General features: G+C 38.2%; 1 protein-coding gene across 2 annotated transcripts in view; it reads left to right on the top strand.

Moving 5' to 3' along the window:
• The window catches only part of GOLPH3 (golgi phosphoprotein 3), a 52,845-nt gene that overhangs the window by 27,722 nt on the left and 10,747 nt on the right, over nt 1-14,376 (top strand). The window contains exons 2-3 of one of the 2 annotated variants that reach the window (XM_082382463.1): nt 7,329-7,460; nt 13,224-13,338. In XM_082382463.1, the coding sequence (XP_082238589.1) occupies nt 7,329-7,460; nt 13,224-13,338 (247 nt within the window). The remainder of the gene's footprint in view (nt 1-7,328; nt 7,461-13,223; nt 13,339-14,376) is intronic. The other variant, XM_082382464.1, reaches the window with a different exon arrangement.

Here is a 14,376-nt window from a genome sequence, read left to right as displayed (position 1 = left end):
TTCCTTTTTTTCTCTCTTTCTTCCTTCCTTCCTTTCTTTCTTTGGGTATATATTTATTTACTTCTTTTGGAAATATAGTTGATGCACAATATTATGTTACTTTTAGGTGTACTATGTAGTGATTTGACATTTTCATATATTATGAAATGATCACCACCTAAGTCTAGTAACCATCTGTCCCCATACAAAATTATTACAATATTACTGACCATATTTCTTATGCTGTATATTATTTATTTAATAAATTTAGGTTTGTATCTCTTATCCCCTTCACCTGTTTTGTTCCCATCCCCTTCCCCTCCAGCAACCACCTGTTTCACCTAGCGTAATACCCTCCAAGACCATCCATGTTGCTGCAGATGGCAGAATTTCATTCTTTTTTATGGCTGAGTAGTATTCCACTTTATATATATATATATATATATATATATAAATATATATAAATGCAGTAATATGATAAAGAAAGACAAAATACTAGAAGTAGTAGAAACTTCCAGTGATATATATATCACATTTTCTTCATCCATTCATCTGTTGGTAGACACTTAGGTTGCTTCCATATCTTAGCAATTATAAGTAGTGGTTCTGTGAACATTGGTGTGCATATATCTTCTTGAATTAGTGTTTCTGTTTTCTGCAAGTAAATAGACAGAAGTGAAATTGCCTGATCATACAGCAGTTCTGTTTTTAATATTTTGAGTAACCTCCATACTCTTTTCCTTAGTGACTGCTACAATTTACAGCCCCACCAACAGTGCACGAGGGTTCCCTTTTCTCCACTTCCTTGCCAACACTTATTATTTCTTGTCTTCTTGATGATAGCCATTCTGGCAGGTGTGAGATGGTATATCTCATTGTGGTTTTGATTTGCATTTCCTTGTTGATTAGTGATGTTGATTATCTCTTCATGAGTCTGTTGACCATCTGTATGTTTTCCTTGGAAAAAATGTTTACTCAGGTCTTCTGCCCACTTTTTTTTTTTTTAATTATTTATTTATTTATTTATGGCTGTGTTGGGTCTTCGTTTCTGTGCAAGGGCTTCCTCCAGCTGCGGCAAGCGGGGGCCACTCTTCATTGCGGTGCGTGGGCCTCTCACTATCGTGGCCTCTCTTGTTGCAGAGCACAGGCTCCAGATGCGCAGGCTCAGCAGTTGTGGCTCACGGGCCTAGCTGCTCCGCAGCACGTGGGATCCTCCCAGACCAGGGATCGAACCCGTGTCCCCTGCATTAGCAGGCAGATTTTCAACCACTGCGCCAGCAGGGAAGCCCCTGCCCACTTTTTAATTGGGTTATTGCTTGTTGTTTTGATGTTGACTTGTATAAATTCTTTGTATATTTTGGATATTAACTTCTTATCAGATATATCATTTGCAAATACATCCCATATAGTAGGCTGTCTTTTTTTAAAAAAAATAAGTAAAGCGCCTTTTTTTTTTTTAGATTTTATTTTTGGCTGTGTTGGGTCTTCGTTGCTGTTCGCGGGCTTTCTCTAGTTGTGGCAAGCAGGGGCTACTCTTTGTTGCGGTGCATGGGCTTCTCATTGTGGTGGCTTCTCTTGTTGCGGAGCATGGGCTCTAGGCGTGTGGGCTTCAGTAGTTGCAGCACGCGGGCTCAGTAGTTGCAGCATATGGGCCCTAGAGCGCACAGTCTTCAGTAGTTGTGGGTTTTATATGTTAATACAGAAGGGTTTTATGTATTAATACATATAAACATTCTCTATGCATATATATTTATATAATTTCAAATTAGGGTCATACTTTATATATACTATTTTATACCTGTTTTTCATGTTTTATTTATATATATATATCATGTTCTATATTTTTTATTCTGTGCTTACATTTTATTTTTTATATGTGTGTGTGTGTTTATGTTCTATGAAGGAAAATCACATAATACTTTTGGTTGTATACCTCTTATGATATTTGTACACTATGTTTTAAATATTTTATTGCAGGTGGCCAGCCTTTTGAGTTCAGTCTTAAACAACAAACGTCTTCTGGTTAAATATTCTGGAGCTCGTAACTTGAATGATGAGAACTCAGTGTTTGTATATTTAGGGACCCAGTGAGCATTTCCCTTTTCCTCTATTCAAGTTGAGCCACTTGAGAAGAAAAGGGAATCAGGCAAATAGAGATCCAAATAAATGTTATCTTATCACTGAGAAAAAGTTGTGTTGGAGGTTGTTGCTTAGATCTACAGCAACATCAGGTTTCATATATGTAGTCTCTGTCCCCTAAGTTTAGATCTTGGAACTGCCCACTGAGGGAAGGATTGTGTCTGCAGAGCTTGTCCCTCGTATCGTTGCCTCATTTGTTACTGTACCATTCATTCTTTCTACTTAGCTCCTTGCTTCTGAGTGGCATACTATATGATAAAGGTCATTTATCACAGTTTAAGTTACAAGCTTCTCTTGAGGTCTGCCTAAAGGTTGGCCATTTATCTGAGTGTCTGATGCTGAGTATTACCAACAACGTAAGATTGATTGGAGCACTCTGTAGTCAGTTTAGCTGGCTCTCCATTGGGAAAGTCTCCACCTACCTGGTTATTATTAGTTGTAATTATTAAAGTAGATTGTTGGTGAAAGGCAAGTAGAGGTGCTTTGCATTAGTTTCCAGGGCCTTCTGATTCCCTGTCTCTTGTGTTCTGTTCTTGGTTTTGTTGGAGGCTTGTGAGCTGCACATGGTATGACTTTTGAATGTGCCTGTTTTGATTTTCTAGCAGCGCAACTCACCAGGAAAACCGTATTAGGGTCTTAATGTGCCCGTTTATTCTTGCATGTTTCCCCTTGTTTTGGACCCATGAACCTAATGAAATCATGTTTCTCTGGATTCTGTGAGGGCAGTGTATGATCCACCTCTATTTGGCATATCTCTGCCTCTCCCATTCTATTTTAGGAGTAGGAGCTGATTCTGATCATAATCTTGAACTTGTAGGGCCCCAAAATAGTTTTTTTTTTTGGTGGTTGTCCAGCCTCCATCAGGACCCAGTTGAGTCTTCTACAGTGAGTGGGGGACATCCTCAAGATACTGTGGCTACTAGTATTCCCAGCGCAGTGCTGCTTCTTTATCAGTAAGTTGATTGCCTGGCCAGTGGTTCTCCCTTGATGTGACCCTGAACTTTGAGCACTAGTACCCTATCCTTGGACTAACCTGGGATATGAAGCTATTTCCTCCATTGCTGGTGGTAGAGTCTCATACCCATTGGGGGGATCTGAAATGATTATTGGCTTCCAAGCACAAGAGCTGTGCAGTGTCACTGAATACATAGTCATAATTTGTTATAATAATCATCATTGCTATTTCTTTCTTTCTTTTTTTGGCCTTGCTGTGCAGCTTGTGGGATCCTAGTTCCCAGACCGGGGCTTGAACCCGGGCCCACGGCAGTGAAGGCACCGAGTCTTAACCATTGGACTGCCAGGGAATTCCCCATCCTTGCTATTTCTTTACTCTCTCACGGTATGGTTGCACATGTAGCTAGTCGTGCTTTTGAACCAAATCGTAAACTGCTTGATACTGTCAGGTCTTCCTCACCTATTTTAACCATCTTTTTTAATGTGGCTGGCTTGCCTTTTTGACAGATACGGTATAAGATTTTTACTGGGGCATAAACACATTCATGCCCTGAATATATAACCATCCTGTTTAGACTGCAGCTTCTTGTAATTGTTTCAGAGAATAGTGGTTTATCTGAGGACAAAATCCTCTGGGCAATGTGGTTGTTACTGACCTGCTCTTATAAACTCTTTTCCACTGAGAAGTCAGGTGGATTGATGGCATGCCTGGATCTGGATGTTCAGTCACCCAATCTTGTACCAAGTTTTAAGATGCCCAGTAATTGACATGGTAGGCTCTAGTTCATCATTACACTGCTGGGCATCTGTGAGGCCTATGCCACCTGTCTCTTCCCTCTTCCATGGGTTAAGGTTAGCTCAGTAGTTACAATACCATATTTCCTTTAATCTAAGGTACCATCTATTTAAAAATGCATCCCAATATCAGAGATAAAACATTTTCCCGGGCTTCCCTGGTGGCACAGTGGTTGAGAATCTGCCTGCCAATGCAGGGGACACGGGTTCGAGCCCTGGTCTGGAAAGATCCCACATGCCGCGGAGCGACTAGGCCCGTGAGCCACAATTGCTGAGCCTGCGTGTCTGGAGCCTGTGCTCCGCAACGGGAGAGGCCACGATAGTGAGAGGCCCGCGCACCGCGATGAGGAGTGGCCCCCGCTTGCCGCAACTAGAGAAAGCCCTCACACAGAAACGAAGACCCAACACGGCCATAAATAAATAAATAAATAAATAAAATAAAAAAAAAACAAAAAACATTTTCCCTCAGTTTTATTGAGAGATAATTGACATACATCACTATATAAATTTAAAGTGTACAGCATCATGGTTTGATTTACATATGCAGGCATACCTTATTGTGCTTTTGCTTTATTGTGCTTCACAGATATTGTATGTTTTACAAATTGAAGGTTTGTGGCAATGCTGCGTAGTCAGATGACGGTTAACATTTTTTAGCAATAAGGTATTTTTAAATTAAGGTATATACTTTTTTTTTAAGACATAATGCTATTGCACACTTAATAGACTACAGTATAGTGTAAATATAACTTTTATATACACTACGAAACCAAAACATTTGTGTTACTTGCTTTATTGCGATATTGGCTTTATTGTGGTAGTCTGGAACCAAACCCGTGTTATCTCTGAGGCATGCCTGTATCATGAAATGATTACCACAGTAGGTTTAGCATCTGTTATCTCATATGGAGATACTAAACTTCTAAAATATATGTTTGGGGATCGATGAAATCTAGTTTTAAGGTTAACACTAGAGATTAAAAGATGTAAGGGCTCTTTAGCACTTGGCAAGGCCTAAGCTGGTGCTCCGGCTTCTCAGTAGCTCTGCTCGCATGTGTTGTGACATGGATTTACTGCAGAATCTTGCTGGCCTAGATCATGACCAGATTCACTTGACTCTTTTCCAACATACTGCTTTCCCTCTAATAGATGTAATTCTTAAGGATGGTGTTGTCATTTTATCCAGTAATGCCATAAAAGTTTTTAATTTAACACTTCCCTTTTTAGTACCCTTTCTCCCCCGCCTCCTACCTCCTGCAACTTGCTTAATTCCTGATCCTACTTTTATGATGCAGATTTTACCAGGTGTCATCAACAGGCTGGACTGTTCTGTTGCTTGGTATGGCTTTTTTGTTTTGTTTTGTTTTTAATTAATTTATTTATTTTTGGCTGTGTTGGGTCTTTGTTGCTGCTCATGGGCTTTCTCTAGTTGCGGTGAGCGGGGGCTACTCTTCCTTGTGGTGCGCGGGCTTCTCATTACGATGGCTTCTCTTGTAGCAGAGCGCGGGCTCTAGGCGCGCAGGCTTCAGTAGTTGTGGCTCGCGAGCTCTAGAGCGCAGGCTCAGTAGTTGTGGCGCATGGGCTTCGTTGCTCCGCGGCATGTGGGATCTTCCTGGACCAGGGCTCGAACCCGTGTCCCCTGCATTGGCAGGCGGATTCTTAACCACTGCGCCACCAGGGAAGCCCCTTGGTATGGCTTTGATGGCTTCATTTATTTTTGGAATATTGCTCATGTGTCCCAGAAGCTTTGCTACAGAACTGTCCGCGCCCATTTGTCTATTTTCCCACATGAAATCAATTCTGTTTAAGCATGTGTCTTTTTATGTTAATGCCCAAAAGCCATTCATTAAATGTAGATCTTTGACGTCTGTTATTAGAGACTCCATTTTGCTGACATCTCTGGGTATGCCATTACTCTGAGAGCAGTTGAGGCTGAGGTGTATTTCGTTCTCTGCTAGCAAATGTAAGCTTCTAACGAGTACTGTTCATCTGAAATTTTCAGGCTGCAGAGACAGGGCATTGTCCTGTCTACGTCCATCACTGTTTTATGAGGTGTACTCTATTGTTTATAGTTTTTAGAGGCTCACCTAGGAACTCCATCTGTCTGTCCAGGCCAGTTGAAGCCCGATAGCTGTAACTTTGATTTTATGTGAATCCATTCCTAGGCTTCCTAGGGCTTTAATTGTTTTGGATGGATACAGAAGCCATCGTTTGTACCTAATGTCTGTAAGTTATTGGTCTTATTAACCACTTAGCTAATATCTGGCAGTCTTAATTTAATCAGATCCCTAACACTTAAGTTTAAGAGGATTCCCTCAAACCTAGTCAGTGTTTGCTTTCCCTGCCTCACATTTAAATCTCCCTCTTTGAATTCATATTTTTGTTGATCTCCTTGTGGCTCCCTTCATCCAAATTTTTATTTTCCCAAAGCCTTCATTCTCAGAAGCGGTAGCTTCGTCATTTAAGTCCTTGTGTCAGTGGTGAAGTCCCATGGACCCTGATGGTCAGTCATCTTCTTAAATACAAGCTGACCACTGTGACCTGGCAACGTACCAAGACTGACCTCAAGACAGTACCGAAACCAAGGGTCTAGGCCTCCCTATTCCTGGCCCTCCATTCTTCAAAGGATCCATTGACCTGTTCTCCCTCCCATCAGAATTACGTGTTACCTTGTTCTGAGCCTTAACCAGAACCATTTATAGCTTCTGCTTTCTCTTCAGAGTTGGGTACTTTAAACTAATAGCTGGCAACTCTGCTGGCAAAGTTCATAGCTTCATAATTTGGACAGTCCCAGTTATTAGCTCTCAAAGAGTGCCCTGACTTTATCTGGTGATGCCTGTTTCACTTGAGAATTCCCAGATCCCTGGATGTCTATCAATCTCATTCTGTCTGGCTGTTTTTCCACCTTGGATGTTGCCCTTAAATTTCTCTTGGTGGGGTGGGGGAATCCAATCGCTTTACAGTTTGTTATTCAGAACTTTAGGCATGGCCCCATATGTAAGTTTTCTGATATATTCTTCCAAATATAACCTTGTATTTTTATTGTAAACAGCATTGAATGATGTTCTAATTCTCCATGAGGCTACATTGGGCTAGATTATTTTTCCTGAGCTTCTTAATTTGCCCACATATACTAGTAATAAACCACTATAATCTAAGGTTAACTGAGTCGGTGAGCCCTGATGCCTGCAATCTGCAAGAGCCTAATTAGCTCATAACTTAGTGAGTTCCAAAGTTATTTGTTGTTTATCTACATGTAAGGAAAGTGGTGAAAAGACAGTAAGTCCCTGAAAATCCTAGTTTAATAATGTATAGTAACTGTATTTTTTCAGTATTTTAATTTTAATTATGGAAAGACATGCAAGGTAAAAGGCACAAGAGATAACTTTGGCTAAAAAGTATTTCTGTTCTTGACTCTGAGTTCAAAGTAAATTAGCTCTTTTGTTTTCTTTTTTAAATAGGGTTACACATCATTTTGGAATGACTGTATATCATCTGGATTACGTGGCTGTATGTTAATTGAATTAGCGTTGAGAGGAAGGTTACAGCTAGAGGCTTGTGGAATGAGACGTAAAAGTCTGTTAACAAGAAAGGTAAGAGGGGGCCTATATAACATCTCCTTTTTAAAGAGTTTGTGCTGCCTAAAAATGAAGACTGTTTCTACTAACAGTTTTCTTTTTTATTGAAGTATAGTTGATTTACAACGTTGTGTTAATTTCTGCTTACAGCAAAGTGATTCAGTGATACATATACATGCATTTTTTAAAATAATCTTTTCCATTATGGCTTATCACAGGATATTGAATATAATTCCCTGTGCTATACAGTAGAACCTTGTTGTTTACTAATAGCTTTCAAAAATTAAAGAAGAGAAGTTGATTTTAAAGTTAAGTCTTTGTTGAATCATGTTTCCATATCTTTTCTTGCATCCTTGGGTTTTTGGTTCTTTGCGCATAATGAGTAATGTAATTCATTGTTAGGATCACTGGCCATTGCATCCTACATATTCAGAAAGACTCCAAACTTTATTTGCTGCTCCTGAAAGCCATGATTTGGAAGACTTGACATAACTACTCAAAAGTGGTATTGTGCAAATTAACTATCCATAGGCTGTTGATCTTTTTGCCAGAATACAAATAGTTTTCAGATCTCCGCCTCTCCACTGTGAAGGTCTGTGTTAATAGAGGTATTATTGACTAGTTTTTAGAATTTCTAACTTTAACCTCAATCTAAAATACTCAAGACTCTTTCTCTTCTAGTCTGTCATTGTTTCTTGGGGGACGTGGGGTGTTTCAAAGCTATTTTTTCCTTAATACATTGTCTTATAATGAAATCCAAAAAGTTTTAGGTGAAAACTGAACATTTTTTGATTGATATGCCAGAGAGAGTAATAATCCTATAGGAAAGAAAGAAATGTATTCTTGAAGGTTGTATGCAAAGTAAACACGGTATGGCAGAAAATATTCCTCGTGGAATATTAAAATTAAATCTAGTCATTTAGAGTCAAATGAGCTGGCATGAGATTAGTTTTGAAGTTACTGTTTTAGATATCTATGTCATAAAGCAGAATAAAATTTTTATTTGTTTTACTGTACAACCATAGATTTATGGAGGACAGAAACCTTAAGAATTTGTCATTATAATTATCAATGAAATACACACATTGGTTACTACTAATAATAGAAATTACAAGTAATTTTACATTAATGTTATGGAGCCCTGACCTAAAGTGAAAAGATTTTGATACTGTTTGTTTTTTTTTGGAACAGGAACCAGTTTTGTGTTGATTATCAACAAATTATTTGCTCTTTCATTCATTTATTCATTCATCATTTACTTATTTAGTGCTTAAGTCTTCCACGCATTGTGCTTGACTCTGGGGATACACTGGAGACCAAGAGACACATGTTCCCTGCCTGCATGGGCTTTTTATTTCAATCTACTTGCTTGTATGATCTTAACTAGGCAGTTGATAGGTCTTTTGGAAAAATACTCCAATATGATTTAATCTATTCATTTAAAAATAATGATTGATTATATTAAGATAATACATATATGATAGTTATAAAATCAAATTGTACTTAAAGACTGACAACAAAAAAGATAGCAGTCTTCTACCTGCCCTTCCCCACTCCTTAGTCTTGTATCTGGGCGGCAGCCATTCTCAGTCCTTGTATTAGTTTCGTAAGGCTGCCTTAGCAAATTACCACAGACTTGGTTGCTTGAAACAACAGACGTTAATTCTCTTTACAGTTCTGGAGGCCACAATGTGCTGTTCCTTGCCTCTTCTAGTTTCTGATGGCTTTGAGGCTTTCCTTGGCTTCTGGCTGCATCTCTCTCTGTCCTCTGTTTTTACATCACCCTCTCCTTTGTATGTCACTCATAAGGACACTTTCATTGCATGTTGGGGCTCATCTGGATAATCCAGGACAATCTCATCTCCAGATCTGATTTAACTTAATTTTATCTACAAATATTTATTAAGGGTTAGATTCTGGGGGTTAGGACATGAACACCTTTTGGGGGTCACCATTCAGCTTGCGACTTGCGACAGTTTTCACTTATTTGGGCATTTACCTCCATATTTCTAAATAAGCTTATACTGCCATTTCTTGATAAATCAGTTGGAGATGCTCTTTACTTACTTACATCTATTACTTAAAATAGATGCATATTTGCGGGCCTTCCGTGGTGCCGCAGTGGTTAAGAATCTGCCTGCCAATGCAGGGGTCACGGGTTCGAGCCCTGGTCCGGGAAGATCCCACATGCCGCGGAGCAACTAAGCCCGTGAGCCACAACTACTGAGCCCGTGTGCCACAACTACTGAGCCCACGCGCCTAGAGCCCATGCTCCGCAACAAGAGAAGCCACCGCAATGAGAAGCCTGCGCACCACAATGAAGAGCAGCCCCCGCTTGACGCAACTAGAGAAAGCCCGCACACGGCAACGAAGACCCAGCGCAGGCAACAAAATAGATGAATATTTGGCTTTCTTACATACCACTCTTTACCGCTACCTTTCAATCTTCCTAATAGAGTTATATCATAATTTTTGGCAAAACAGTAATGATTGTTTTATATTGTTACAACTATATTAATACTGTTTTCTGTAGAGTTAAGTTTATATCCTATGATTTCCTTTCTTAGATAGTTTTGTTTTTTTCTAGAGTTAATCCCTTTTTTTAAAGTTTTCTATGTAGCTCTCCTTTTTTCTTACATGCTCCATCAGAGAAAAGTTAGATTATTAATTTTCAAATGTTCAGATACATCAGATAACTCCATTAAAATTTGCCTGTGCTCCAGTTTGGACTGGTTATGCTTTGGTTCTACTGGGACTTCCTGTCACTTTTTTTTTAACTGCTTCAGCCCCCTGTTTTCTGGATCTAATGTTTTCTTCCACCCTCGTGGGAGGAAAATGTTTTGAGACTTTGCATGCCTGAAAATTCCTTTATTGTACCATATTTCTATTTGACAGATTGGCTGGGAATAGAATGTTAGATTTTTCCCACAGAATTTTTAAGGCATTTCCCTATTGTCCTCTAGTATACAGAGTTGCTGTTAAAGTCTGATGCCCTTCTGATTTTCATTCTTTGTATGATACCTGTTTTTTCTTCTCTGGAAGCATTTAAGATCTTCTGTTTATCTCTAGTGTTCTGAAATTGTATAATATGCCTTGATGTGGGTCTTTAAAAAGTCACTATGCTTGGACTTCTTCAATCTAGAAATGTGTGTCTTTTGATTTTGGAAAGTTTTATTTCTTGTATCTTCACTCTGTTTCTAGAACTGTATAAGGTGGAGTGGACCTCTTGGCTGTTCTTTATTTTCTTTCTGATTTTTATGTTATTTTTCTTTCTGGTTTGTTTCCTAGCTTTTTTGAGATATAATTGACATTCTCTTGGTCTCTCTTACCTTTTAACCCTCTGTTGAGTTTTTTATTGTGGCTTTCATGTTTTTGATTTCCAGGAACCTTTTTTTTTATCATGGCTTCTTTTTTTTTTTTTTTTTATTTATTTATTTATTTATTTATTTTTAGCTGTGTTGGGTCTTTGTTTCTGTGCGAGGGCTTTCTCTAGTTGCGGCGAGCAGGGGCCACTCTTCATTGTGGTGCACAGGCTTCTCACTATTGCGGCCTCTCTTGTTGCGGAGCACAGGCTCCAGACGCGCAAGCTCAGTAGTTGTGGCTCACGGGCCCAGTTGCTCTGCGGCATGTGAGATCTTCCCAGACCAGGGCTCGAACCCGTGTCCCCTGCATTGGCAGGCAGATTCTCAACCACTGCGCCACCAGGGAAGCCCATCGTGGCTTCTTATTCTTCTTGTTTTATGGATGTAAGATTTTCTTTTAAATCCCTGAGGATATTACTGCTCTTTTGAGAGTTTTCTTTATCTGTGTTATCTGTTTCTTCAGTTCTTATTTTCTCTTTTGGTCTCTTCCTTGTTGAAGACTTTCAAGTGTCTTGTCGTCCTTGGTTATTTGTTTGCATTTAAGAATGAGGCTTGTCCTCCAAGAAGAAAAACCCTAAATATAAATTATATGTATGGGCAGGAATATTTACTAGTGGGCCACACATTGCTGAATTTTGTTAAGGAGTTGGAACTTGCTCTGAGTTATTGAAGAATTTTAAGCGGAAGCTGAAATGTCATGATAAGATTTACCTTTAGAAAGATCAGTGAGGAGTATGGATTGAAAAAGGCTAAAACTAGTTCAGGGAAGCTAGTTAGGAAACTTAATCCAAGGAAAGTTAATCAGATTAGGTAGATTAGAATGATTGCAGAGGTGATGGAGAAAAATAGTCCATCTGAGAGAGATTTGGGGGGCAGAACTTCATAAGAAGAAAGATCCAACTATACCCAGCTTATTGTCAACGTGAGACCATTCTCAAAGGGGTGGGCATGCACTGGGTGTTCAGGCCAGATGGAAGTAGATTTAGGGAGTAAGTGAGAAGTAAGAAGTGGTGGCATGACCATAGCATATAGACATACAACTTTTTATCCCAAAGTTCTCCTTTCTTTTTTCTTATTCTCTCTGACCCCCTACTAAAAACATGGTCTAGAATAGTACTTGCCAATCAAACTCTGTGATGATGAAGATGTTCTATATCTGCACTGTCCAGGATGGTAGCCACTAGCCACATGTGGCTATGAGCCAGACACTTGAAATGTGGTTAGTGCAAATTGAGACATGCTGTAAATAAAAACACCCTGGATGTTTGAAGACTTACTATGGAAAAATAAGAATGTAAAACAATCTCAATTTAAAAATATTTATTACATGTCAGTATTTTGGCTATGGTGGGTTAAATCAGATATATTAAAATTAATTTCACCTGTTTTCATTTTTAAAAATATAACTACTAAAAATTTTAAAAATAGATTTGTGGCTTGTATTTCTGGTTCTAATTATATTTCCATTGGGCCATGTTGTCTCAGATACCGTATTTTTTTTTTAACCTTTCATAAGATTGAGCAAAAAGGAAAGGACGTATTGTCAAGGACAAGTTTGAGGGAAGACTCCCATTTTAAAAATAATACTGCTAAATTTCATAACATCTTAATAGGTAATGTAAAGTAATATAACAAATTCAACTTTGATATTATAGAATTTCAACTAGAAATTTGTTGTTTAGCCAAGAACGTTATAAGGCTATAAAGATCTAGTACTTGGTTAAAGCAGTGTAGCGTTTTCTTCTCTCATACCCTACCTCTGGTTTTTCTACTCTTAAAGTGGATTCTATATCCATCTTAACTTAAAGTTTTGTAGTATTTCAAAATTTTACGTAATCAGACCTATTGGTATTTTCAAGGATTCTGCTTGTTGCCACAATTTTGAGAAAACTTTCTCATCCCCTCAATTATATTTCATATTTAAATCTTTATCTTTTATTGTGGTATAAGCTCTGAGGAGCCAAGTCTTACTTTACCTCTAATTTGTTAGCCAGTTGTTTCAGTAATATCTATTGAAAAATTAGTTTCTCTACTGATGTGAAATGCCACCTTTATTATATATTGAATTCTTATATATAATTGAGTCTGTTTCTATAACTAATAAATGTTTGAAAAATGAATTTCAGGATCAGATAGCCCAAGGTTTAGCAGTAAAAGGAATTATGATGAGTATAAACTGTTCTACCATTTTGCTTTCCTAATTATTGCACGGTAGCTAAATTTTCGTTCATGATTGTGGCTAATCCGGTTAGGTTAAATATTGGATTTCCTTAGTATGGAATTAGTTTAAAATCTGAACTTTGATACAGTATGAACACTTGGGGCTTTAAGCATAATGAAATGTTTGCATAATTGTTTAAGTTTTTTGTTTAAAAAGATCAAGTAGATCATGTGATTCTTGTTGATTACATTTTAGGTGATTTGTAAGTCAGATGCTCCAACAGGGGATGTTCTTCTTGATGAAGCTCTAAAGCACGTTAAGGAGACTCAGCCTCCAGAAACGGTCCAGAACTGGATTGAATTACTTAGTGGTAAGCTTCTGTGTATAAACTAAAAACTGAATTCTCTGAAGGATTTTTGTAAAAGTTTAAAATCCTTTTGAAAGGAACTTAGACAAAATAGCCAAAAGCTTGTTTAGTTAGTTAGGCAATCTTGAAAGTTAATCAGTCACTAAATAGGGAAAATAGTGGTTTTTAAAATTTCATCACCTTTAACAAAACAGAGCAGATGTGAATCAGATATTGTATACTTCCTTAGCTTCCTTAGCTCCTGTCATTCTTTATCAAAATTACTTCATGCTACCTTATTCTGGATAGACTGGGTTAAGCTGTGGTAACAAGCAACCCTAAAACCTCAGTGGCTTAAAACAACAGTTTATTTCTCACTCATACTGTAAATCAGTCACAGGCCACTTCATTCTCATTTTGGCAGCTGGGCAGATGGAGCTGCCACCATCTGGAGCACTGTCAGTCACTACTGTAAAGGAAAGAAGAGAATAACAGATCACCCAGGCTCTTAAATTTCTGCTCAGAAATGACATGTGGTTCAGGTTTCATTGGTCAGAGCAAGTCACATGGCCTCCTCTAACTTTAAGGAGACAGGAAGTGCAGCTGTAGGAAGGAACACCTACTTGGTTGATAGCACTAATGACTACATTTATTTTAAAGTTATTTGTGTATTTGTCTAATCTTTAGATAGTAAACTCCTTGAGTATAGGACCTGAGTTAGCTTGTTGTTCCTCTCTACTGTTATATAAAACATAGCTTCTGCATACATCTATGATCACTTCACTTCATGTTCAAATATATTGCTATTTAGACTGTTTTAAAAACCTTTGGAGGTTGTCAGAGATTGGTAATTAACATGATGTCATTTTTCTCACTTATAAATAGAGTTTCTAAATTAATAGTTGTATTATGAAGATATTCTTATATCAGTAAAAGATTGAGTTTTGCATGTTTGTTTATTTATAATGTGAATACACATATTCCAAACTTAGGTAGTAGGACAATAAATGGGCACTTTATACTTATGGCAGGGTTCATTCTTCCTTCTTATTGGTAGAGACA

The sequence above is a fragment of the Balaenoptera borealis genome (genome assembly GCF_965194805.1).
Source record: "Balaenoptera borealis genome assembly, chromosome: 2".
NCBI classification, from domain to species: domain Eukaryota; kingdom Metazoa; phylum Chordata; class Mammalia; order Artiodactyla; family Balaenopteridae; genus Balaenoptera; species Balaenoptera borealis.
Note: the sequence above shows the minus strand (reverse complement) of the source record. Positions and strands in the feature narration are given on the sequence as shown.